General features: G+C 40.5%; 1 protein-coding gene across 5 annotated transcripts in view; it reads left to right on the plus strand.

The window, feature by feature from the left end:
• Positions 1 to 27,206, plus strand: part of KCNAB1 (potassium voltage-gated channel subfamily A regulatory beta subunit 1) — a 416,921-nt gene that overhangs the window by 337,884 nt on the left and 51,831 nt on the right. For 3 of the 5 annotated variants that reach the window (XM_065876516.1, XM_065876517.1, XM_065876518.1), the window contains exons 3-8: positions 1,691 to 1,728; positions 5,896 to 5,975; positions 8,111 to 8,155; positions 11,725 to 11,769; positions 13,939 to 13,982; positions 21,299 to 21,385. In XM_065876516.1, the coding sequence (XP_065732588.1) occupies positions 1,691 to 1,728; positions 5,896 to 5,975; positions 8,111 to 8,155; positions 11,725 to 11,769; positions 13,939 to 13,982; positions 21,299 to 21,385 (339 nt within the window). The remainder of the gene's footprint in view (positions 1 to 1,690; positions 1,729 to 5,895; positions 5,976 to 8,110; positions 8,156 to 11,724; positions 11,770 to 13,938; positions 13,983 to 21,298; positions 21,386 to 27,206) is intronic. The other 2 variants (XM_065876519.1, XM_065876520.1) reach the window with 1 other exon arrangement.

Genomic DNA, 27,206 nt, shown 5'->3' on the forward strand with positions numbered 1-27,206 from the left:
CAAGTTTATTAAAATATCAAGTGGGTCAACATTGTTCTTGCCAGGCAAAACAAGTCTGCAAGCTGAGTGCAATCTGTAAGCCACCCATTTTCAACCTCTGGGGGTGTAGAGTGTAACAGTAAAATAACCTATATTCTACATCTGTGTAGTCCCTGAGAACTAAGAAGAAAACAGGTACAGCCACATCAGAATGCTTCTATGGAATATGAATCCAAGTGCCATAATTAATTTGGAAGCTTACTGATGAGGCAGCAAAATGCAGTGGAAAGGAAGCCCAGCATGTGTGGGAATCCTGAGTGTATCACTTATTAGGTTGGTTGATGTTAGAGTCCTCATCTGGAAATTGGGATAATAAAATTGCCTTGTAAGTTTGTCAAAATTATTAGAGATGAAACGTCTTATACACGTTTCTCAGTGTACTGTTGGCATTTGGAAGATGTTCCATAAACAGTAGCTATCCTGTTATTACCATAAAACGTAAGTTTCCAACCATATGTCTTCGTTGCCCCCACAAGCACGAACGGTGCCCAGCCACCTCCTGCCACCCCTCCCTCTCCACATCATGTTTCACTCCTCGGAGCAGCAGCCCACGCCGCGGCTCATCAGCCCACTCAAGTTTTCTACTTGCCTTGCCCATGCTCTTACCTGTACCTGGAATGCCTGTCCCCCCCCCCCCCTCCTTCATTCAGCTCCTTCCTTTGCAACTCAACCAAAGTGTCACCTCTTCTGGGAAGTCTTTCCTGAGGGCCACCTCCAGTCTGAGTAGAGCACTCCTTCCCTTCCTGCCTTGTGTTTGCCTCCGTCATAGCATTTGTTGATAGTATTGTCAACTGTGAGCTCCTGAGACAGAGGAGCTAGGGCAGTCACCTCACTGTCCTGAGCACCTGGGTGCAGTGTCTTTGCCTGGCATGTAATTAGGGCTCAAAAAAAAAAAAAAAACAGATCAAGGAGAGAATTATGAATACGAATGAGGTGACTATAGACTGGAGTGGAAACAGCCCACTCAGTGTCTGCTTCCCTCTTGTTTTACAAATGCGAATCTTTGGCTACTGGTTATGCCTCTCCTCCTTGCCTTCCCAAACCTCATGCTGGCTACTGCCTCTACCCCACCCCAAAACCAATGGCAATTTCCATTCTGGAGTAGCAGGTCATAAGAGAGAAGATGATTAAGTGTCATCTCCTGGGGCTTGGAAGTGGGGACTGGAAGGACCCCTCAGAGGGTTCCTTTGAAAGGGAATAGAGAACACAAAATAGAGTCCCTCACTGGAGGCAAAGAAAGGGAGAAATGTGACCCAAGGTCTTACCTTCGCTTTCAAAACTGATAACTTCTTAGCTAAGCTGGAGCAAGAATAGGTGTGCACCAAAGTGGGCTTGGGGCTTCTTGCACAGCAGCATACATGGTCCTACGTCAGAAGAAAAAGAATTTAGTAGACAGGGCTGCCATTAGCATATACTGGGCCTTTGAATGAAGAAAAGGCATCCAGAGGGATGCAGAGGAATACAGATCCCTGTTGGGGAACTTAGCGACAGGAGGAGGATGGGCAGGACTTCAGCCCCCAAGTGCCCCTCATCCAAGTACCTTCATGAACAGCCTACTGAAGTAGCCCTGATGTAAGAAAAAGTGCTTCCCTTAATGGGCAATATTAGAAAAATGATTAAGAATAACATGCAAATATTTATTCTTTTCCAGGAACATGGGTGACATTTGGAGGCCAAATTTCAGATGAGGTGAGTTACTTTTGGCTTCCATTATGCTGATTGGAGAAAATGCAGAGCAAACTATTTTACAATACAGTTCCTGGGATTCTGGCATTTTACAAGGATAATAGTTTAGTCACAGGAAATGGGTAAGACTGACTTAAAGATTATTTTCCATTTTATCTTGTTTCCCCTTTACAAAGGTAGTTCTTACTATCATTCCTAAGGAGATGCTTGGGGAGATAAGGGTCTTTTCCACAACTTGCAAGGTCACCATGTTATTTAATAGGTCCATAGGGAGGAGTCTTTTTTTTTTTTTTTTTTTTTTTGCGGTACGCGGGCCTCTCACTGTTGTGGCCTCTCCCGTTGCGGAGCGCAGGCTCAGCGGCCACGGCTCACGGGCCTAGCCGCTCTGCAACATGTGGGATCTTCCCGGACTGGGGCATGAACCCGTGTCCCCTGCATCGGCAGGCGGACTCTCAACCACTGCGCCACCAGGGAAGCCCTAGGGAGGAGTCTTATCTGCATATTTTTATCTGTCTGAATTTCTGTTCCCAGTATTGGGCATAGGTCACCACAGAGAGCTTGTTGCAGAGTGGAGTCTTTGGGAAGCAGACCTCTGGTGGAAATTAGCATGCAGAACAGTTATCAGGAAGTTGGGCCATGATGCATTCTCAGCAATGACCTCAGCTGACCCCGTGGGGAGCTCTGAAGCTCAGATGGACCTGCAGGGTTGTCCCAAGTTGGGGCAAGAGGAGTTGAGCGTTTATATCCCTTGTATGACCAGTCGTTGGATAGAGGCAGCCCTGGGAGGCAGGTCTGACCTTGGGGTAGGTGACTCGCTTTAGCCAGGTGCCTTCTGAGGGCAGCATTCCTACGAGCTGGGGGAATAAGTCCTTGAGCGCTGAAGGAGGACCAGGGTGGCCATCACAGGCTCCACTCCAGGGTCCTCTGACTGGCATCAGGGAGGGTGAATTGAGGAGGCACAGAGGCAGATCCACAGATATCAAAGCAATGGCTGCAGACTTTAACCAGATGCACAATAAATGACAAGGAAGAAAGGAGGTCTAAAGTTAATAATCCCCTCTATCTAGCATGTGCATAACCTTTTACTGCCTCGTATGGTTTTTGGAGCAGAGAAAGACAAATACATCTTCCCTTTTGGAGCAGAAGGATCAACTATAAGCATATTATTTCCCCCTTCATCTTTGCTCTCCCCTTGCCAGTGTCTGCTCCCTGCTGCAGTGAGCCCAGCTTGCCCAGGTCAGAGTATGCAGGGCTGGCCTCTGAAATAAATCATTTCAAAATTATGATTCTAAAAACTACACAATAAAGCTGTTGTGAATGACTGCAGAGGCTCTCACCTCAAACGCAGAACAAATAGCGATTGTCCTTCCCAAGGGCAGCTGTGGCTTCCCCCCAGGGCCCGGCAGAGAGACTGCCAGCAAGCAGGAATGAAGGCACAGCCAGACCACAGTCACACCCATGGCTGAATTGATGGAGCTCAACTATTTCCATGTGGCAACGTAGGCACAAAGCAGATACAAATATTGGATCCCGGGATGAGCGCACCGTAATGTGCTGAGTGACATAATCATTAGTGCCACCTTGGGAGGTGGTGATGTCCCCATTATTGGGAGAGTTCAACCATTTATTGAATAGCCACTTGGCAGGAATATTATCGAAAGGATTCAAACTGGAAACTAGATAACTGTGAGGTACCTCCCAAAGATGATTTGGCTTCATCATAAAACCAAGATAGATGTTACTCACGTGAATTATAATACTTTAAAATAATGATAAGAGTATATTACCATCTTATAGCACTTAATTTTCAGAGTTTTATTTATGTTTTCTCATCTGTGACATAGATAAGCTTCCTTCATATGCAGGTAACAGTAAACTCAACTGAAATTGGCTTAACCAATAAGGGAAAAAATATTTTTACTTTTAAATTAGAAGTGCAGAGATAGAGCAGGCTTCCAGGTTGACTCATTCAGAGCCTCCACTCCATTTCCTAGTGATTCTCCTGACCCTGTGTTCCTTTGTATATCAACTTCATCCTCAGGTAGCAGCAGGGATTCTAGACCTCAGTTAGAATAGTAACTCCAGAGAAAGAGTGTTGCTTCTAGAAACTCTGCAAGCAAGTGTTCCCAGAAGTCCTCAGCCAATCTCCTCTCACATCTCATTGGCCCAGATGTGTCACATGACCTTCCCTGAACCATGTCAGGCCCACCAGGCCCCCCTTAGAGGGAGGTAAGGTCAGCTTCCCCTGAGACCTGTGGGCTCCCTAGGGGGCCTGAACAGAATCATCCTCATTTTGCAGATAAAGAAACTAAAACACAGAGAGGTCAAATGATTTGCCCATGTTTATGTATCTAGTAAGTGATACACTCAAGGCCAGACACTGATGCTCTGACTTAGTTCAGTGATTTCTTTTCATTATTCCACATTCGGATCTTCAAATCCCATCACTGGGAAACATCTCAGCAATCATTTAGTTCAATTCTCCATTCAGAATTCTCCATCTTATCTTAAAATTTCTCCCTAGATAAGATTTATTATAAACATTTCCCAGTCATAATCTACTAGTATGTCATGTGACATAACACAAGGATGATACACAATACAAGCAAGCAAAATAATTTCTAAAATATAGGGACTTCCCTGGTGGTCCAGTGGTTAAGATTCCATGCTTCCACTGCATGGGGCATGGGATCGATCCCTGGTCAGGGAACTAGGATCCCACGTAATGCACGGGGCAGCCAAAAATATTTTAAAAATTAAAAATATATATATATGGCAGTCATGATGGAAAAACTATACTGTTCTTAACTTTTAACTTCTACTTAGGAGAAATGTCATAATGGTAGCAAATTTAAAGCAGTAAGAACATTTTTGCTGCTATTATTCTAAAGGATTTGCATGGAGTCCATTGTGCTAGCCTGACAATTTTCTTGGTATGCCAATTTAAAAACAACAGGAAAAGAGTTTATCTTGGAAATGCTGATGAAGCACCTTTAGCCCACAATGAAAAACATAATGGAAAAGTCAATTTCAAATATTTGTGAGGTGTGTAATTTTTCAGTTGACTAATAAGTCTATCAGCAAAATGAAAAAAATGTCCTTTCTCCAGTGTTATCGCTGTCCCTCCAGCGCCATCCCTCAAGGTGTGGTTTATAGCTACTCCCTGTGCTCTTCTGTTGCACTTGCCGCTCGTGTTCAGCAGCACGAAGGAAGGAACAAGGAGCTTGGAGGTCTTAGGCTGACCTGTGAGGCACCGGTGCACTCACCCCCTCCTCTCCATGTAGTGTCAGTGCGGCTAGTGGTCGTTCTGTGATGGTGCCTGGGGTGGTGCTGAGCTGTGCGTGGCGGGAGTTTTCCAACAGTCCCAGCTCCATGTAACTTTTGGTTCATCAGTACAGTCTGCTAAGCCTCCAGGGAAAAATGTTACAAACTTTTAGGTCAGGAGTCACCCAGCTGCCAGAACCTGTTGGCTTGGGGAAAAGAGAAAGAAGAGAAATGAAGTCACCAGGGATATAAATGACCCTCTTGGTCAGTGAGATTGCAGTGCCACAGAGCATGTTGTCAAACCACGTCTTCCAAGCAGAGTGAGAAACACAAGTCTCTCCATCTCACTGTGTTCCTTGTGGCTGACTTATCCCAGCGCTGAAGGAAATCCCTCAGTGCCCAGTATAGGTCTGAGGGAAGGGGTACTTTTACCCTATTCAGGCCGGTTGAATCTTCTTTCTTCTTTCTTTCTTTAATATAACTGAGAAAAACAAGAATGGTCGGTGAAATTTCCATGTTCATAAAGACCACCAGAGGATTCCAAGTTGCTTCCCAGCTTTAGAAAGTATTTGGCTTTTACGACTGACCTTTTTTTTCTTTAACATCTTTATTGGAGTATAATTGCTTTACAATGTTGTGTTAGTTTCTACTGTATAACAAAGTGAATCAGCTATAGGTATACATATATCCCTATATCTCCTCCCTCTTGCGTCTCCCTCCCTCCCACCCTCCCTATCCCACCCCTCTAGGTGGTCACAAAGCACCAAGCTGATCTCCCTGTGCTGTGCGGCTGCTTCCCACTAGCCATCTGTTTTACATTTGGTAGTGTATATATGTCCATGCCACTCTCTCACTTCGTCCCAGCTTACCCTTCCCCCTCCCCGTGACCTGTGCATCCTCTTGCAGGTTGCTGAACGGCTGATGACAATTGCCTACGAGAGTGGAGTGAATCTCTTTGATACGGCTGAGGTCTACGCCGCTGGAAAGTAAGTCAGTGCCTGATGTGTCTCTCAGGTGTCATTTCTGGAACCAAGAGACTCTGCCCAGACCATTGCTGACAAGGGTCTGTCCTCCCCACACATGTTGATGCCGCTGCTTTTCTCCCTCCCTCTCCCACCATCACCAGAATTGGGGCTATTGACCATCTCTGGGCCCCTCTGCCTACCTCTGGTCCCTATATGAAGAATGGACTGGAAGCAATTGCCACACGAGGGGCAGAGGTGGTTGAGATCAGAGTGGTGGCAGTGGAGATCTATAAATATTAGCTGAATGTAATTAACATAAGTGAGCAGATTCCAGCGTGGTGTTCCAAAGCTAGTCTCATAATTTCATAACCACACCTCGTAGTTCCTCAGCCTCTCTGCAGGGAAGCAGGCCTGTCCCTCCACCAGGCATTACAGGTAAATCAGAGATTAAAGGAGGGACTCCCAAAGATGCCAAGAAACCCAATATCTTTTGTAAGAGGACATTTCAGACCCCATTCTAAGGACAGAGAGCACAGCAAAGAGGCCTTGCTTCTTTTGCTGGAGAAGTCACAACTAGCTATAACCTTCTTATGGACCTGAGAGCAGGTTTGGGGCGCTAGGATAGGGCTCACTGCTAAGTCAGAACACATGGGTGCTGTGCCTTCAAGGTCCATGCCCTCTGTTCCTGCACAATAAGCACATTCAACAGAAGTGGAACGCCTTGGCCTCCTGCTGTGAGCGTGGATGCAGGAAAGAAGCTAAACATCTGGACAGCTGCTTGAGCAGCTCTGCAATTTTCTAACAGGGCTGAGGAGTGTAATCACCTGTACGCCTAATTCCCCCACTTCCAGGTAAGAATAACAGACTGCTGAATCAGGTTCATCACTGCTTGATAAAAGTGCATTTTCCTAGCCTGGATTTCCTCCTTTTCAAGGGCATGTCTATGTTTAAGGACCATCAGGGAGGTTCAGAGCCCACATCCTTGATGTTTTCTATTGAGTCCAAGGAGAGAAAATACAATTGACGAGGCCTTGTTCCTTTCCACATGCTACCCTATCTCAGCGTTTTCTTCTTTTGTTAAATCCTGCTTATTACCAAGTGGGCCTAAGGCTGAAAAAGGGGGAGTGATTAGCAAGTCTTTTAGAGCTATGTTTGTATTCCTGTTGTCAAGGATAATCGGTCCTGATTAATTATTGATTGATTGTCCTCGTGTAATGAGATAGGTTCCCACTGTGAAATGCAAGGTTGCAAGAGAGTCTGGGGAAAGAGCCCAGAAGTAACATTCAACACATACCTGCTTGGGGCATGCCCCGCAGCCAACCCACCTCATGGTTTATTGCCAGGCTGTACACTCCAACAGAGACAGATGCTAATGGATAAAGTGCTGATTATATTGATGTCACCATTCACGAAGCCTGAGAGCCCACCTACTTCTTACAATGTTGGTCTGGCTGGGAGGAACCTAGAAGGAAGTTTTGGTCTCCTTAAGCTTGGGTCCCAGCTGGGGTAGGTGGAGGGGGAGAGGATGGTGAGGGTGTCTTCAGTATAACTCTCCACGACCGGAGTCAGCGGCAGGAAGGACACTTCCCTACGACTTCTTATATCCTTCTCCTGTGACAACGCTTGTCACTGGAATCCAGGACATTCTCTATGTGGGCTGCTGCATCTACAATCCTGGCTTTGGGACATCTAAAGCCACACATAGGTTCTTTTACCCTGCAAGATCGCCTGGAGTCAGTATTTTCTGTCTGAAAAGCATGAGGTCTCATTGTCCTCCCCAGTCACAATCGGAGACCACAGCCATTAGAAAGAAACCCTTGACTCCCGTTGGATACCGCCAAAGAGGACAGTTATATATGGGATCATTGGTTCAAAAACACCAAACTGCCAAGTGACTCTGCTGTTTCCTAGTATCAGGACTGCCGGCGGTCTCCTGCCAGTGTGTCAGGATTTGGCAGGTGCTTCTGGAATGCTCCAGGAGCAGGATTCCGCAGGCACAAGCAGAAACAGTGGAAACTGCTACCAGCCAAGAGCAGCTTCTATTTTCGGGACATGTAGGCACTGAGAGTTCAAACAAGGAGGGGATCTTGTGTTTTGGATTGACTCTTGCGTTTCCAGGACACTGTATCCTAAGACATTATCTGTTTCCTCTTCAGGGCGGAAGTGATTCTGGGGAGCATTATCAAGAAGAAAGGCTGGAGGTAATGCATTCACCGTAATCATTTACTTGCCTTTAAAAAGACTGTTGTTGTTTTGTACCAGAGAAGAGAAAATAAAATTGCATGACAACTGACCAAAAGGCTGTCAAAAAAAGTCAATTCTTTGTAAAGAAATGATTTACAGTGCCTTGAAAATAAATATTAGCGAGCTCATTACTTGTGCTTCAAAAATTATTGACTTGTCATTGATCACAATGAATTACCATGGGTTGAGCAGAGAATGTTCATGAGATATTTGTGCGTAAAAGAAAGTGGCATTTTCATGGTTTCTGACTGCCATTTGTGGTAATCTGGTGAAGGAAGCCAGCTGACAGAAAACTTATCTCTACACACATATTTATGTTCATTGTTCATTTTATTAACAACTCTGGATGCAAAGAAATGATGCAACAAGAAACCCTTGGGATAAATATCCCAAAGCTTTCTTATCTGAACACGATTAGCCAGCATCTCTCCTGTGCGCTGGGAGCCCTGTTATCTGGGCATTCAGGAAAGTGCTTCATCTGCTATCCTTGAGGGGTCCTGTTGCATCCCATCACCTTCTGGAGCCAAAGCAAGTAGTAACGAGTGATGCAATAGTGGTGGCGGGGTGGGGGGCCAACCCCCTCCATATCGCTACACCTGTCAGCACCAGTAGCTGCTTCTCCCCCAGCATGAGTACAGGATCAGGCCGAGTCCAGCCAAGGCCACAGGACAAATCTGGAGTCCTCTTTTGCTCTGGTATAAGATCTGCTGACGGCCAAATAAATAACCATTCTATGGGACGAGTGGAAATGGAGACCCAGAAGTGTATGGCGATATGAACAAATAAACTTTGGTGACCTCTTTCTCCCTCTCCCTCTCCTCTTTCCCTACTCCAGGGACTGTAAGAGTGTGAAAAGAATATTGTATTCAACCTTAAATACGGAAAAATATTCACATCCCCACCCAGTCCTCCACCTTGCCTGAGTCACCTTCCTACTCAGAATGTTGGCTCATCCATCACTGCTCAGATACGACTGTATCACTTTCTTAGGGCTGCTGTAACAATGTGCTACAAACTGGGTGGCTTAAAACAACAGTAATTTATTCTCTCTGTTCTGGGGTCCAAAAGTACAAAATGAATATTTGGGCAAGGACATGCTCTTTCTGAATCCTTCTTTGCCTCTTCCTAGCTTCTAGTGGTTGCTGGCCATCATTGGCATTCTGTGGCTTACAACTGCAGCTCTTCAACCTCTGCCTCTGGCTTCATATGGCATTCTCCCCTCGTGTTTCTGTGCGTCTTCTTATAAAGACACCAGTCATATTGGATAAAGGGCCCACCTTACTCCAGTATCACCTCATCTTAATTTAACTAATTACATCTGCAATGACCCTATTTCCAAATAATCTCACATTCTGAGGTACTGAGGGATAGGATTTCAACATACCTTTTGCGGGGGACACAATTCAACCTATAACAGAGACCTTGGAGATGAGTCCACTAATGTCCAGTGAAATCAACAGTGAGGTGTCAGCTGCCAGAGTACACCTGAGGATGAAGGGGAGACTTCGGTGCTGTAGTTCTCTTCCCCTCTGCATCCAGAGAATGTCTACTCATCACTCACCATACTTTGCAAAGCTTCTTCTACACGTTTTGTAGAAAATAGATTAACATGTATCTTTCACAAACTGCCTTTCTGTCTTGCAAATAAAAACTCAAGCTATCCCCATGCTACAGAAAATTGATATCAGGTCATGTCAGTTCACAGCTGCCCACCCGAGATTGCTGAAAAGATAAACCATAACATCACAGCATGGAGGCTACAAAAGCAGTTTCAACCAGCATCCTTGCCTACTTGTCCCAAGACCACTGCTTGCTAGGTGTGTTATCCAGGGCAAGTTACTTCTCTTTTCTGAGCCTCACTTTCCCCACCTATAAAATGGATGGCATAACTATTCATGGAGTGTTGTGCTGATAAAGTGAGATAAGGTGGACAAAAGAATATTGAAAGCTGTGCTATATCAATATGAAATACTCACAATATCATTCTTCACCCACTCAGAAGAGTTGCTCTAGATGCCTCCGTGAGGTCAGTGATGATTCATCAGGTTGTTGTCTACTCTTGCTATTTGAACATAAATATCAGTGTGCACATCCATAGAGGCCAAACATTTTACAGAAAGCCTAATTTTGGAAAAATGTGCGGCCTCGGCAGGCCCAATTGCTCTGAATAATCCAGAGGGCTGTACTCATTTTTTAATCAGATTCCATCCAGAGCTTTGTGTTGAAGCTCTGAAAATGTTTGCTGAAGGAGACCCAGCTCCCCTGTGGCAGATTGCTGTTATACTACGTATCACGAGGTTGATGGATTAACCTGGAAAGTGCATCAGCCCTTTTGGGGTGTGTAATCTCCAGATGCATATATTCGTAGACCTTCTGTTACAGTGATTCAAATTACTTTTCAGGGAATTAACTTCAGGGGGATGGGGTTACTGACATTTTCTACAAATTTTTCTTGTTGCAGCCAAGTTGTCAGAGTTGTCACCGCCATTCCGCATTGGTTATCATTAATCATGCTAGGCTTTTATATCTGAGGGCGCCAGGCATCGACTCCACAGCTGAATTATAAATGCCTTGTTTCAAATACTCCTGAAGTTTGGTCTTAACCTTTGAATCTCAAATGCCTTTTTTTTTCCTCGACCAGTTCAATTGAATTATATACTTGGAGAAAGTAAATTACATTGAGATCTGCCTCCCAATTTTAAATTATATGACTATAGTTCTCAAGACATATTCATATTCCACAATCATAATGGTGTGATTGCATTTCCTGCCCTTGGGTGTGGTTTTGAGGAAGTAATGAATTTGCTGACAAGATTCCCACATTTCATTCCCTTAGGAATAAAGTGGTGAAACTTTGAGTTAAGGATTTTTAGGATTGTTTTTCTAAAATAACATTTCCATTTAATAAGACACTCAAAGAAATTTTATTCCTATTTATTGACTAAATTTATTCGTATTTCCATGTAGTCAGTTCTTTCCTGTGAATGCAATTGGTTGCATGACTCTTTCCAGTTGGTTGGAAAGAGTCATAACTCAGAGACACTAAGGTCCATTGTCCTTGGCAGAGGGTGGATGTACCCCCAGGAAAGTTCATGATCAATCAACACTATGTCAGATGCTCGATGAGTGTTAGTTGGTGACTGTCTATTTGAGTTCCTAATGCAGTCCATGCTTTAAGTCTTCTTACTTACTCTTCTCACTTTCCTTTCTGACTCTCCATGCCTACCACTCACCTTTGCTTTACTACCACCCAATCACCTGTGTGTTGTCACAGCCCTCCTCCTCCTCGTCTGGCCCCTCCAAGTAAAGTTCCCTTCCCTTCAGAACTCTTTCTCTTGGATCTGACTTCAAGTCCCCACTCATCAGCTTCCCTTTGTCCTTAGGTTTCAATGACATAAATTTATCTCTTCACCAGTTTCTTAAAATGTGAGGTACAATAAATTTTTCTGGTGCTATAATAATAATATGACTCAGTACTATAACCAGCAATTCATTTACTATTTCTCTGTGTTTGTTTAACATACAGGAGGTCCAGCCTGGTCATAACAACCAAACTCTACTGGGGTGGAAAGTAAGTTAAACACCTTTTATTTCCTTGACAAGAAGCAACTAGTAGTTCGTGCTTTGATCCTTTTAGGCAACCATTTTACATCTAACATACTAAAATTAATTGGTTTGGAAAGAAAGATTTATTTTTTTTCACTTGAAAGAAATAGCAATTAGCCTAGGATTCAATTTTAGCTAGATACCCCCAAAGAAGTTTAGTGCAAAGCATGTGGTCACTTGTTACTGAGTGATTCATGGAGATTTTCAAATACCAACATCATACTTAGAACCATTTCCAAAATAGAGTTCAAATTTCAGGAAAAGAAAATAAGCACATAGCATCACAGAAGAAAAGCTACTCAAATCTGCCAAAAACTCAGAGACTTCTACGGAAAACGATGATAAAAATATCTTGTCTGGCCCCACGTGTAAGTCTCTGATCATTTCTGCAGAGGGCTCTGAAAATGCTGATCAAAAGGACCATTTCATCGAAGAATAACAGAAAGCTGCCTGTATCACTCTCTGTCAGGCCAAATAAAAGAGTGGTCCTCTCTCTGTTGTGGGATGCAGAACAAATTTCACAGGATGAATTGGCTTCTGATGGGCCTACTGGTATTTGAACTGGTACTTATGTTATTCAGCAGGACTTAGAAGACTGGCCTCTTTGTCAAACATGTGAGAAAACAGCAAACTATTCCCTATTCTTTTTCATGGAAATCTCAACGATCTCCATGGAGTTCTAACAAAAAACAAAGACAAACACAAACAAACAAAACCTTATTTATTTCCCTATAATTCATAAGGAATCGTTAAAGATAAAATTGAAGGGGAATTTTCCAATCAAAATGTATATGTGTATACACACACTCATATTTTAATGCTGATTTTGAGTTTGTTTATGATAAATATGAAACTTAGATTTTTATACCTATTGTAGTCTATATGAAAATAAAGCCGCATGGTGCATATGAGAAACGTAGGTTTATATTGTGTATACTCTGATTCATGGTGCCATTGCCTGGTGCTATTGTCTGTGATTTAGTAGTACTCAAAACCTTGCCTATGATTTAGAAATAAACAGGAAATATGACAGTCTGAAAGAACCATTATGTAATAGAGTACTACATACAGTATTATCTAATATACTTTTAAAAGATACAAAATCACCAAAGGCACATGATAAACTACTATGTTTTAAAAGGGGGTTGCTGGGACTTCCCTGGTGGTGCAGTAGTTAAGAATCCACCTGCCAATGCAGGGGACACAGGTTCGATCCCTGGTCTAAGATCCCACATGCCACGGAGCAACTAAGCCTGTGTGCTGTGCGCCACAACTACTGAGCCTGTGCTCTAGAGCCCGCGAGCCATAACCACTGAAGCCCGCATGCCTAGAGCCCATGCTGCGCAACAAGAGAAGCTACCACAATGAGAAACATGCACACCGCAACAAAGAGTAGCCCCTGCTCACAACTAGAGAAAGACGGCATGCAGCAATGAAGACCCGACGCAGCCAAAAATAAAATAAAATAAATAAATTTTTTAAAAAGGGGGTTGCCAAAGGCATTGGTGTTAAAGAAGTATTTCATCAGTACTTTAAAACTCAAGGACCACATTTCTTTCTAATTGGCTAGAGTCTGAGAATGGTCTGGGCAGGCAAAAGTCCATTAAATATTCATCTTCTTAGAAAACTAAGGAAGACTCGGTACATCACCTTTTAAAAGAAAATAGTTGTTTAATTTCTTTTGAAAGTCAAAAGTCACTTTCAGATTTGCTTCCTTTCTCAGAAAAGCCAATGCTGTCAGTAGCCCGACAATCTTATAGTAAGCTCGCAAACTTACGTCAAGCTTTCGTTTTGTTTTGTTTTGTTTAGCTTGGGATTGGTTAAAAACAAGGTGGGAAGTTGAGCCATGTGTCAAGTGTCAAATTATATATGGACAAGGTGTGCACAGCTGAGTTGTTATTTACATGGTATGATGACAGTGATGGTTAGTTTATCTCCTGGGGTCTACAAAGAAAAGCCGCTGGGTGTGCTGCCCACCAGCCTTCTCTCCCCAGCCTGCAGTGGTGCAGAATTTGCTAAGAACAGGGAATACCATTAACAATTCAGTCTAGAATGATTATTCTGTCCTTTTGAAACAGTGATTTTTAAAAAAGCACACCTCCACTCAAAGTCATTTGCTTCTTTTTCTTGTCAGAGCTGAGACGGAAAGAGGGTTGTCAAGAAAACATATTATTGAAGGTGAGTATTGCTTCCATTTTATTTTCGTTTGTCGGCTGCCGATTCAAGAAAGGTATCAACCAAACAAGTTCAGAACACATTGGAAGGGGAAAAAAATTCTCTATAAAAAGAACCACAATCAACCACGTTTCTTCCTGGGGTTGAGTGTGGGGAGTGTAGTGATATAGAGGGGAAAATGAAAACTCAAAAAGACTGGATCCTCTAGAACTCTTCTCTTTTACAGCTATGCTAACGTTAATAAAGCACTTTTGTAAGATTTTTTAAAAACTTTATTGAGATATAATTTATATACCATAAAAGTTTACCCATTTAAAGTATACAATTCATTGGTTCTGAGAATAATTACAGAGTGTGCACTCATCATCATAATTTGATTTTAAAACACCTTCATCTCCCCAAAAAGAAACCTTGTACCTACTAAGAGTCACTTCTTATCCCCTCCTTACCTACAGCCCAAGCAACCACTAATTTACTTTTGTCTCATTTCATACACATGAGATCATACAATATGTAATATTTTGTGACTGGCTTCTTTCACTTAGCATAAAGTTCATCCATGTTGTAGCATGTATCAGTACTTCATTCCTTTTTGTTGCCAAATAAAATTCCATTGTATGAGTATACCACAGTTTGTTTATCCAATCATCAGTCGATGGACATTTGAGTTTTCACTTTTTGACCATCATGAATAATGCTGCTTTGAACATCTGTGTACAAGTTTTTATGTGGACATACGTTAAGACTACTATGCTTTTTTAAAAAGAGCATCTATGCATTAAAAGAAACTGGTGGAAAGTGACTACTAGGTAATTGATTCACAGTGCCATTGCTTTTGCAATGGTACTCAAAAATGGTATCATTTAGAAATAAACAAGAAATAATACAGTCTCCAAGATCTATTATGTAGTAGAGTACTGGTACTCTACTGTAAGGATTATGAGAATTGTGAGGAATTTTTTATTTATTTCTTGCTTGTCTATATATTACAAAAATTTTATGCTTCTACATTTTGCAATAAAGGAAAAATGTTAAAAGGGGCCGCCATATGTTTCTAACATCTTTACACTAGTTCATGAACAATTCCATAAAAATTCAAGATTTTTATAACTTTAGATTCATAATTAATCATTGAGACAAATGATTCTTCTCCATTTTAAAACTAATTTCATTTATGAAATACCAGAGTCACCCAAAACATAAGATGTACTCTAATCCCACTACTTTCAAAATAAATACAGTGAAAGAAGTAAATTCCCCCCTCGGGTCACCTCATCTCATTCCAGTTTGACAATACAGTGCATAGCCTTCCCTGCTTTTCCCTGTAGTGTCACTGACTTGTCTATCTACCTATACACACTTACTTACAAATACAAAAATGTATGTATTAATCACTAACTGTTTTTTAGTATATTTGTAGGCTTCTGGGCTTTGAAATCAGAAAAACATTGCTTCAAGTTCCAACTCCTGTCATTTATGAGCTGGGGGACTTTGTGCAAGTTACTTAACCTCACTCATCCTCATCTCCTGGACTCTGAGATGGGCTATCAATATCCTACCTCACAAGGTTACTATTCAGGGATTGAACTTAGATTGTTTACATTGAGCACAGTGTCTGTCATATAATAAGCACTTAATACATGTAATTTTTGTCATCATCACCATCATCATCGTTCTTAATAGTGTAACTACCAGTCTTCTTCCTATGGATAAGGACACTAAGTAAGTAATATTCTGAGGCTGCCACAATGAATGACCACATTCTAGCTCTTGAGAAAGCTTGCAAATTCCTTACCCAAACAAAATCCCTCCTCAGTTCATAGTATCCAGTTTGACATTGTACAGTCAAACCCAGCCTGCCTCCCCAAACTGTTACCATTCCTGCTCTGGCATTTGCCCCATGACTTTTGTCATCTACCACAAAGTTTGTCAAACAGAAAAAATCCAAGTCTTTGGCTTGTGTACCAAGCTGAACAAACATGGTGGCAGTGTGCTGCCTAGAAAGTTCTTGTTTTTCTTTTCTTTTCTTTTTGATCTAATTGATTCAAAAAGAGATTCAGAAAGTGATTTACACTAACTATCAACAAAGAAATAGAAAAATTGATGAGAAAAAGAATGGAGAAGTTGTGCTACTGTGCTTTTCACTGAATCTCTATTGCTTTAATATTTACCAGTGTGTATGCATAATTTCAGAACTCTCCTTTTTAAGTCAGTTTTCTTCAAGCCACATACAACTCAATAGAAATAAAATTCTCTCTCCTTTTAAATAAGTCAGAAATCCTCTTGGGAACTAATCTCTCAGGATGGATAAACCAGTTCAGCTGAAATTCAAATTGACCCAGATTCAAGCTAATACAAAATTTCAAACTTTTGAGGTTGAAGAAGAATTGGGATCAATTATTATGTTGTTACTGTTGGTGGTATTTTGCAGTTTATAGTTTCAGCCAAAGACAAAAATACTCATGACTGCAAGATTCAGCTCAAAGGGTATTTCTAGGCAGGCTGAAATTAGGGAATTGAGTGAATTTTACAGAAAAAAAGAAGGGACGTGAGATTTCTAGACCCAGAATAAATTTTGAAAAAGTTTACAAATCATTATCCTCAGGTTTCATTGGTACTTGGCCTGTGATGAGGATGACTCTATTCAACATTGGGGTTTCATATGCACATTAAATTTGAGAAGCACTGTTAAAGAATGAGACAGAAGTCCAATTCATGTAGAGTTCAGGCCACTTGTGGGCTGGGTGACCTTGGCCACCTGAGTTAGTTTTTAGAGTGTAAAATTAGCTTGATTTGGGCATAATGCAATTTTGAAAAAAGTCATATGAAAGACCTTTTCAGTGAGCCCAAAGTCCTTGACTTAGATCCAGCTAGAAACAACATTCTCCTTAGATTAATAAGGAGGGAGTAGAAATTTCACTAATAGTTTTATTATATTCATTTGGAATCACAGGATCCTCCCAGGCTCTGAAAGTCTATTTATCCATTCAGCCATTCCACAAACATTCATTAAACCCAAATTTGTGCCAGTGTTAAAATTTAGCAGATCAAAGCTCTTTAGTATCTAACATGAAAGAATGGAAATAGTTTGGTAAGTCAAATTGTAAGCATAAGTAAATTGTTTCTGTGATTTTATAGGCAAAAGCTGTGTTTAAGTCTGTATTTGCCTTTCAGGTAAACAACAGTTTTGTTATGTGATTCAATACACAAACCCACTGTCCTTGTTTTAGGAGGAGGAGAGGAAAATAATCTGAGAAAGCTCCGCTTGAAACTTTTTAATGAATGGCAAATATTAAACCCTACTATCTGAACTTTTTAAAAAAGAGACAATTGATGATTTTTCAATTAAAGAATGAATTTCTTAACAAATGGATTCACCACAGGATTCCTTCCCAGTGCACCATGTTCATGGTAAACTGAAATCACCCACCCAAAACAATCATGTTTCATAATGGGAGGTGTAGCCAGTTACATTATTCTAATGCAGGGCAGTCTTTATAAAAATAAGCATGTCTCAAATCATGACAGAGAGGTCTGCCGAGAAGAAGCTGGAAAATTATATTGGGAAGCAGTGTACATTATTTAAGGCAACATTTTTTTCAAGCCTGATCGGAAAACAAATATGCCATAGGAGTAGAAGATGATGACACAGCCTATTTGAAGAGAACATTGCAGAATTTCCAAACTACTCGTGGCCTTGTTTCTACAGAGTTAAATCTGCAATGATGAACACATGTTCCACCTCTAACCCTGCCGAAACTGCTTAACATCTGGAATGAACATATTCCTTTAGACGCCCATGAAAGAGGCTTAAATTGAATCAATTTTCACCTTATGAACAATACAGTTCCTGTTACACTTCAGAACCTAAAAGAGAGATTAACTTAGATTTCTTTTTACTATAGTCACTTGAAAGCTATTTTCTTTACATAATTTATTCTCCTGTGGACTTCTGAGGACTTGCCAGTTAACATCTAGACATCTCCTCAAGAGGAGGGAGCGTTTCTCCTGCTTCTCCTGTCTTCACTCCCACAGACACTGGGTTAGCGCCAAGGGACAGGCTAATGTCAAAAGTGCCTTCAGCAAGTGCATTCGCTGCACGGGATCACTTACCTCCTTAGGTCATGATTAGCCATTCGGATGCCTCTCTGGAGCCAAGGTTAATGCATTTTTGCACATCTACTTAAACTTAAAACAATACTTGGCCCCAAGCCAATGCTCAACAAACATTTGCTAAGTAGAGGTAGAATATGACGATTTGTTTATTGGAGATAAACCCTAAATGGCTCTCAAGGAGACACTTGTTAGCATGTCTTTATGTTGCTACAAGATTAAAGCATCCAAATAGAAAAAGCCAGGACTACCTGGTTTGTTTTGTAGTCACATGAAAGATCAAAACAGAAAGACCATCTAGCTCCATTTTGTCTGTGGACAGATGAGGCTACTAAGGTCCAAAGAGGCTAAGAGACTGGCAAAGTCATTGAAGCCAGCGCGATTTAGTACCCTGGATCCCAAGGCCTGTGCCGCACCTGCATGAAGACCTCTCCTCTGAATGCCAGACTGGTCCATCCTGCAGCCAAGAGCTCCGTGGGGTTGACTGATGTGCTGCTCAGACCCATCATGGCTCCCAACACCACCATCAATCTGCTTCTCCCGTGACTTTCTCATTTACTAACAGTCACTTAACTTCTCAGGCCAAACATCTAAGAGTCCTCCTTGATACCTCTACCTCCACACTTTATATTCAGTACACCAAGAGTCCTCTTATTTCTACCTATACAACTTGTCCCGAATTTGAACACTTCTCATCAACTTGGTCCAAGCGTTGTCTACTACAGTGACCTCCTCACTGGTCTCCCCTCCCTGCTGTCACTCTCGCCCCTGAAGGTCACTCTCAGCAGGCCAAGAGATCAGTTCAAAACACAAATCTTATATCATCATTTCCCCAACTTAACTCCATTTCTTTACCTCCCAGCCCCTCACCAACGTCTTTCCATCTCACAAAGAGTAAAATCCAAAATTCATGCCATGGATTACAAGACTTTATGTGATTGAGATTTTCAAAGTGAGCAGACAGTGTCTCTTAGGTGCACAACCTCCTTTTACTCCACTTCAGAGTCAGAGTAGAGACCTGGTGGATCATTGACAGGATACAACACATCATTTCTTATATTCTCACGTGAATACTCTTGAATCTTGGCCTAAATATCAAGAAAAAAGACTTTCCGGAGAAAGAACTGAGAGATGAGGAATGACTGAATACAATGGGACTGTCATTCTATCAAGTCCATGTCATTATTTATGGGTGCATACTATTACCTTGAACTATGAACCTTTGCCAACAGATGCTCTCAGTATGTACTGTTTGGTCCCTGGAGATAAATACAAATACCATGTCCATGCATCTTTAACCCCCCAGAGCCCAGCACAGTTTCAGATCAAATTGGAACTCAGTACTTGCTTATGGCATGGAAGAGGAAAGGACTTACGTTGTGACTGATCACACTGCATTCCAACAGGTCAGAGTTAGTCATAGCTCCTTCTGGTTTCTCTCAGCCCACACTGAGCTGTTCAGAAGAGCACAGAGGAAGAGTGCCATCATCAGAAAGGAGGACACTTCGTTTCCAGTGCCAGGCATGGGCCAGAACTGTCACTAAATGTCTCCCTTTAAAACCAGGAGGTCCAGTGAAAATCTTTGGCATCTAGTCTTTGGCACCATTCATCTTGAGTCTTTCCAGATGTGAGCACCACTGTTATAACTACCGCACTTCTATAGACTGTTGCACTTACCAAGTGCTTGCCAACTGATTTTATCTGCTCTCTGGAGCAGCGATCCTGAAGGTTGTAAGTATTGTTATCTCCACTACAGGTTAGAGAACTGAGTCACACACAAAAAGGTCAAATAACCCAAGTGGGATCACACGCTAGAGTACAGATTTCCAACCCTTCAGACCTTGGGATACCCTATTATTGTTTGCTTAATTATCTTTTCCTCTCCTTACCTCCTCCATACACACAGCTGCTTCCAAAGGTGGCTCATATCATAGTGCTTTTTAAGCCGAATTTAATTTCAAGATGCCCATTGAGATAGCTGGTAATACCCTGAGCCTGAAAGCCAGTGGTTTTTTAAGAACAGGCATTAGACTTTACAACACCTGTCTGCCCTAATCTCTTCATCAGTGCTTCTTTTAACAAGCTACCATCACAGACAATCCTTTCTCAATTAATGAAAAAATATTTCCAGAACTGTATTCAAGCACTCCATCTTCCTGTCAGAAAAGTAATTGTGGCTGGCTGATAAGCCAGTTTGAAAAATCAAATTTAAATGAGCCAAATTTAAATTTATAAGCGCCTCATTTAACATGCAATTAATTTTACGCCTATAATAAAAAGAGAAAAACCCCCGGTCTTCCTGTGGAATTAAATAGGCTGATAAGGAAATGCTGTGCCTCATAGAAATGAGAAAATAATTCTTGAACACTGTCATCTTTTTGGTTGCATAATACTATATACAATATGTTCTGTCTCAGGGAAGTATTAATTTTACTGAAATTAAATATTTTTTCTGCATAATCATAGGAATGTGACTCAGTGTTTAGGGTTGAGACGTAGATTATTGGCTCCAGATTTTTTTTTTTAAGCTCTCACTCTCTCCTTTATATTACCCCTTAAATCTTTAGGGCTTCTAGTGTTTTTGTTTCTTCTCAAAAGAATGGGGAATAATAGAAACGGTAGGGCTCAGCTATATTTAAGGTTCTTCGAACTTTTGTTTTCATTAGTAAAATGTTGAGCGAAGCCTTCATTTGCCAACCCTTTTATTCCTATTAAAACCCATGTGTACATTATGATGGGGTTATCAGTCACTTATTTATGACTTACACCATTTTATTGTTTTTGATATGCAATAAATATAGCTCCATCCCATTATAAGCCCATTAAGTAATTCAAAACATGACATTAATTTGCATTTTTCAAGAAGAAAGAAGTTAAACTCAGGCTGCTTTTTATTACTTTGCTTCTAGACACAGCCACACAGGAGCCACCGTGAAAAGTCATTACCAACTGTGGATTTCCAGTGGAGCACTAATACCATTGAGAAAGTTCTAAGGCTTTTCTTTGTTGGGGACAACGTCAGCCCTTGATATATTTTTAAAAGGTTCTAGGGGCCAATAAACACATCACAGTATTCGATGTCTTTTTTGAAACTAATCCAATGCTTTTTCTTTTTTAAAGTAAATTCTTGAAGGAAACCAAGCTTCAACTATTTCTAATAGTGCTCATATTTAGATTTTTTGAGGTTTTCCTGCTTCTGTTCCCAGGACTGAAGGGCTCCCTCCAGAGGCTGCAGCTCGAGTATGTGGATGTAGTCTTCGCAAATCGACCAGACAGTAACACCCCCATGGAAGGTGAGTGAAGAAATGTAATAAAAGACTCTAGAGTTACTGATTCTAGCTTGACGACTTATTCCACTCACAGTAGGAAATGAAATATATTCAGACTGATTTGACTGAACATGAAAGATAAAAACCTTTCCAGTCGATGTCTTTCAGCCTCAATATTTACCCACAAAGTCAGTGCTCCGCATCTTGCATCTTCATTAATTTTTGAGCAGTTGCAGGCGCCGGGAGTGTGGCTCCTACCATTACAGTGCTCACTTTCTCCAGGTTCCTTTCACTTCTGTGATTTTATCAACTAAAACAATAAACGTAATTGGAAGGGGAGTTTATAACCCAGCCATCATTATTTTGGAGTGAGTTCTCTGAGGGTATTCTTACTTTATAATGACTCTAGGTCAGATTAGTCTCCAATCTGTTGTGATAAGTGCTAAGTGCTACCATGAGCAGAGGCTTTACAGGAGCGACTACTTGAAAATGTGACTCTTCGTTGCAATCTGGTTTTTGATTCTCAAGGAGCTGCAATATTTTATCTCCATTGTGTTAACAACTGTTTAAAGACAATTTAAGTATCTCCCTGTGGAAGCTTTCAGAATGTTCCTAAAACCAGATCTTCTTCAATCTGCATTTATTTATGGAAACTACCTAGGATGATTGAAGATAGTTTGGGAGGAAAAATTTAAAAGAAGGTTCTAGTTAATTGAGATTTATAGTCATATGGATTATCATATACCTGAGGTGAATGAGAATGAAGATATTTGGGAAAAAGAAGGAAAAAAATAATGTTTTGGTTATTTGAGATTTACTATATGACATGGATTTTACAAATTTTTAAAGAATTAGAATACTTGACATAAAATTACACTAAGGTAAATTTAGTTTTGATGATTCAGAAGGTAGTTCAGGATCCTGTAATAAATCAGGTTCTGTAAAGATTTGTTCTTGCTAGAGGGTTATAGAAGTTATGGAAGTTATAAATGATTGCAGTGTATATAAATATTTCTGTAGGCTGCATTTCTGAAAATAAAAGTTGTGGAAACTATTTTCCTTGCTATTTATGTCTTTTACAACCACAGAGAAATGGTTAAAATATATATTTATATATCTAGTTTTCTCTTAGAGTTTTCTGCTTTTTTGATTTGAGTAAATTAGGAGTTTATTATAAAGCAATATCAGTGTTGGAACTTCATAATAAGAAATTATCCATGGAAATGACATAAAATGCATATTTTTATCAAAGCAAAGAATAGGTGTTTGATAAAGCAAATCATAAACATTTTATTAGTGTAAGAAGTGCTTATTGCAAGGATAATATGATGTCACACTATTCTCAATGCCACATTAAAACAGAGCACTGAAGCTATGGCGTGAGCACAATCGTCAAGTAAAATGCCATTCAGTGGCAGCTGTGAAAGACTGAAATTGCTTCCCATTTTAAGTGCCTAGTGACTATTTTCCTCTTTGGAAAAATGTCCTTTGCAATTATGCTATGTACAGGAAAGAAGAACATCTGGGATTTTTCAGCATCTTTTTGGGTTTTTTTGGCTCATTTTCCCCATTCTACCACTATCTTTAATCTGAGGGATATAATATAGAAGTCTCTGAAACAGAAAACATTATAATTTGCATTATATACCTACAGAAGGAGAAAATTCTCAATTAGGAGCCAAACTATGTGATACTGATAAGATAATGGTATCTCTTATATAAAGACTAATATGTGTTGACATTTATCAGAAGGGAGCTTCAGAACATAGAAAACAAAAACAAACCAGATTGCTACCTGATAGAATGTATAACTGCAGCATTAACCAGTCTCCGCTGGAATCAGAGAATATTTACATTTTCTCTGAGTTTCTTACAAAAAATACCACAAAGCAGAATAAGAAGCTGTTTTTTGGTTGTTTTTTTTTTGTAGTATGCGGGCCTCTCACTGTTGTGGCCTCTCCCACTGTGGAGCACAGGCTCCGGACGTGCAGGCCCAGGGGCCATGGCTCACGGGCCTAGCTGCTCTGTGGCATGTGGGATCTTCCCAGACCAGGGTTCGGGGCATGAACCCATGTCTCCTGCATCGTCAGGCAGACTCTCAACCACTGCGCCACCAGGGAAGCCCTGGAAGCTGTTTTATCATGAGTCATTGTCCAAGTTCAGAAGTCTAATGAAGGGTGTCAAGTAGAGATTTGTACTTGTTGATAAGGTCAAGAAACATGGCATTTCAAAGCTCTGCAGCAACCAACCTCCTTATGCTGGAATGTAGCCTTCTCTCTCCCACCCCCAGCAAAGGGAGATCCACTCCTGGCTGGCACATAAGACTCCGAGGCTTATTATTCCTCTGGGATGACTTAGCAGGTTCACACTACAGGCAAGTCCCCATGTAGGACTTATTCCAGATTGAAATAGCTTCCCTGTGATGTCTCCCTAGCTTTGCAGAAAATGTGTATCCTCAAACAATATACTCATTTGTTCCAAGGTGAGCCAGATGGAAGGGCCAGTTTGGTATTAGTCTCTAGAAACTCATTCTCTATATTTAGTCTTTCCTTCTTTACTGTAACAGAGGAAAGGACTGATCTGGGCAACAGAGAGAAGAAGAAATAGGAAATAAGAAAAAAATAAGAAATAGACAGGGATTTCCAGGTAGCCTTGGGTGCATTTTCTCTTCTAAAAATGAAAAAAAAAAAAAAAAAAAAGGTGTGTAAGCTATGTCTGGATTCCGTGTTGTTATTAAGTTTCATTTTTGCAATGATTTTGTGAATCATATATGTGTGTATGTGAGTGAAAGTTCTACCTTAGGAAGGCTATTAGGGTTTCTAAAAACAATGGAAAACTAAATGTTACGTATAGTCAAAATTACCCTTGAAAACCCTATAGTAATGACTTGTTGTCAGTGTTACTCTATAGCCTTTAATTACTCAATTTCTTCTCCATATATAGTGACAAAACCATCACTAGATACTTTCCCAGACACCTTTTTTTTTTTTTGGTAACGGCCTTAATATCATTCACATACTTTTCTTACTTTAGCAACTCACATTGGCAATTTTAGGCTCAACTGCATCCATTTCTGTCTAATATAAGAGATGGAACAGTGGTTGCCAAGTGCATATTGCTGAATTTTCCTATATTAAATCTACATATGTTGGCACTGTTCTTTGTATGTGTGCCTCACGGTAAACCCTTAACATTTGTAGATCACCTTTATTGGTTTCAACCATTCCCATCAATTCCATGGACCCACAACACACCCTAACTTATGATTTTGCCAAGGCACCTATATTAAACCCTGGGGAACTAATGAGAGAACTTAGCCCAGCTTTCTAAGACTCATTTTAAACAACTTTGATTTAAATTTATTAAAATGCCAACCCCATCCTCTTGATTCGCACCATGAAAGGATGTTAATTGGGAATAAACCAACGCGAGTTTCATCCAGTTTCTACATATCAGATGACAACAAATTGAGCCAGAAAAAGATTAGCAGTAGCATCTTCATAATATTGGCATCATGTATCAAATTCGTTGTTGCCTTCCCTCCTTCCTTAGAAAGCCACTAGACAAAAAGTGAGTCCTTTCAAAAGAATGGCCATAAATTCCCGAAGTGCAACCAATGGAGAAGGAGGTGAGACTGCCTTTGTAATCTACAACCCTGTGGAATGTGATTAGACATTTTACAGCTATGGGAAGATGTTCCTGACAACAGAGGGGAACTTGTATACTTTTTCCTCTGTCCTTCTTGTTTATTTTTTCTGGTTCACCTAGTAGTAATTCATTTTTCTTTCACAGCACCTGCCATGCCATCTGTCTCTGCTATAATATCTGGCGTTGATGGCACGTTTTCCAATTCCAGAAAAGATCAGTCCCATGTCCCATTTCTTCTTTCTTATACTTCTGTGTTCTTCCCAGTAGAGTCACTGACAGTTCCTTGAGCTCCATGATACTCACATTCTTAAGTCTCTCACTTCCATAAATCCCCAAAGTATATTTCAAAATCTTCTCTTAAGCTCATTAGTCAAGAGAAAGTTCATTCCAACATGAATCATGTTGGACATGGATAGACACAGAGCATTTGTGTGTCTGAGGACCTGCACTAGGAGTTTTTGGTGTGGTTTTCTGTCATTCACAAGTGCTGGGCTAACTTCTCCATCCATACTCTTCTCATTGATCCAGAGAGGAAATAACTGAGCATGACTGCGGGCATGAAAGGAGGCTATAAACCATGTACCACTTGTGAATAGTAGAAAAAAGAGGGGACCCATTTTAGTTTATGTAGCTTTTTAAAAAAGGAAAGAAGAAAGGCCACTAAATTCATTGATCTGAGAATATGATGATTTTAAAATTAAATTATATTTTAATTAAATTTTAATTTAAAAAAATTTGGAATTGAGTCCTCTTTTATTTATTTAGAATTTTTTGCCAAAACTAGTTAATCTCGCAAACTCCCAGAGTCATTAGATGTTATTCTCAATCTAATTACAGTTCAAATTATTTATTTTTTTCCTGCTATTAGGTCAATGCAGACATAAAACAACCCAGATGTCTTATTTCAAATAAGAGAGACAAGATCAAAGTTAGCTTCACTTAATTCCCATAACATCATCATGTCAAACAACCTATTCCAAAAGAATTTCCTTCTTTCTAAGCCATCTTTTTACTGTCCACATATGCCAGCAGGAATCTACAGATATTCAGGAATCTAGGACATCCAATGACAGCTCAGGAAATACCAGAGAGTGGCAAACATTGCAGGATCCCAAATTTTCTACACTTTCTCAATTCCGGAACACTGGACCTGGATATTTAGCATCCAAAGTGAAGTTTTCAGAACAAAAATGTAATGATCCCCAAACCTAGAAATATTGTCTAACCACCATGGATCATCCCTTCTGCCTTTGTATTTTATTGTCTTCCCTGAAAAACACCCTCAATCTGTCCCCCGCAAAAGAACATAATAGGAAGAAATCTTCTGCCAATAGGCTATAACAGTGTTGTTCCATAGAAATATTTTGAAAGCCACATACGTATTTTCAATTTTCTATTACTTACATTTAAAAAGTAAAAAGAAACAGGTGAGATTAATTGTAAAAATATATTTTAATTTAAGCCAATATATAAAAAATTATCATTTCAACATGAAATCAATATAAAAATTACTGAGGAGATATTTTACATTACTTTTTTTCATACTAAGTCTTTGAAATCTGTTATGTATTTCACACTTATAGCACATCTTAATTTGGACCAGCCACATTTCAAGTGCTCAATAACCACATGTGGCTAGTGGCTACTATTTGGCCACACAGGTCTATAAACTCTAGTTCAAGTCTAGCAGAGCACCAGACACATACTGGGGGCTCAATAAGTATTTATTGTGTGGATGGATGGATAGATAGATGGATGATTAGATGGATGAGTGAACAAGTTGTTTGATTGAATGAATGAAGCTCTAACGTTAAATAGATCCACCATCACCTTTCTCTACTTGAAAACCTATTTTGGTTTCCTAACATCTATGAACATTCTGGTACCTGATCTGGTTCAGCATATTTTAGGGTGATATTAAGAAGGATAGGTTGCTGGCAAAGGGCGCCAGGACACTCTTTACATCCCATTTCTCCTCATCTCTCTTAACAGCAGCATCCAGATGCCAGATCTCTCTCCAGAAATCTAGCTGATACCTAAATGAGCAGAAACGAATGGAGGCATGATTCTTTTGCAGTTCAGTTGCCCCTGAGGATTACTATATCAAATATTAAAATTATCTAACCCATTTCATTTATGACCCTGGCCAGGATGCTCTGAGGGATTCTGGTGTTCGTCAGATCAATCTAACCTCCTG

Source organism: Phocoena phocoena, chromosome 4 (genome assembly GCF_963924675.1).
Source record: "Phocoena phocoena chromosome 4, mPhoPho1.1, whole genome shotgun sequence".
NCBI classification, from domain to species: Eukaryota; Metazoa; Chordata; class Mammalia; order Artiodactyla; family Phocoenidae; genus Phocoena; species Phocoena phocoena.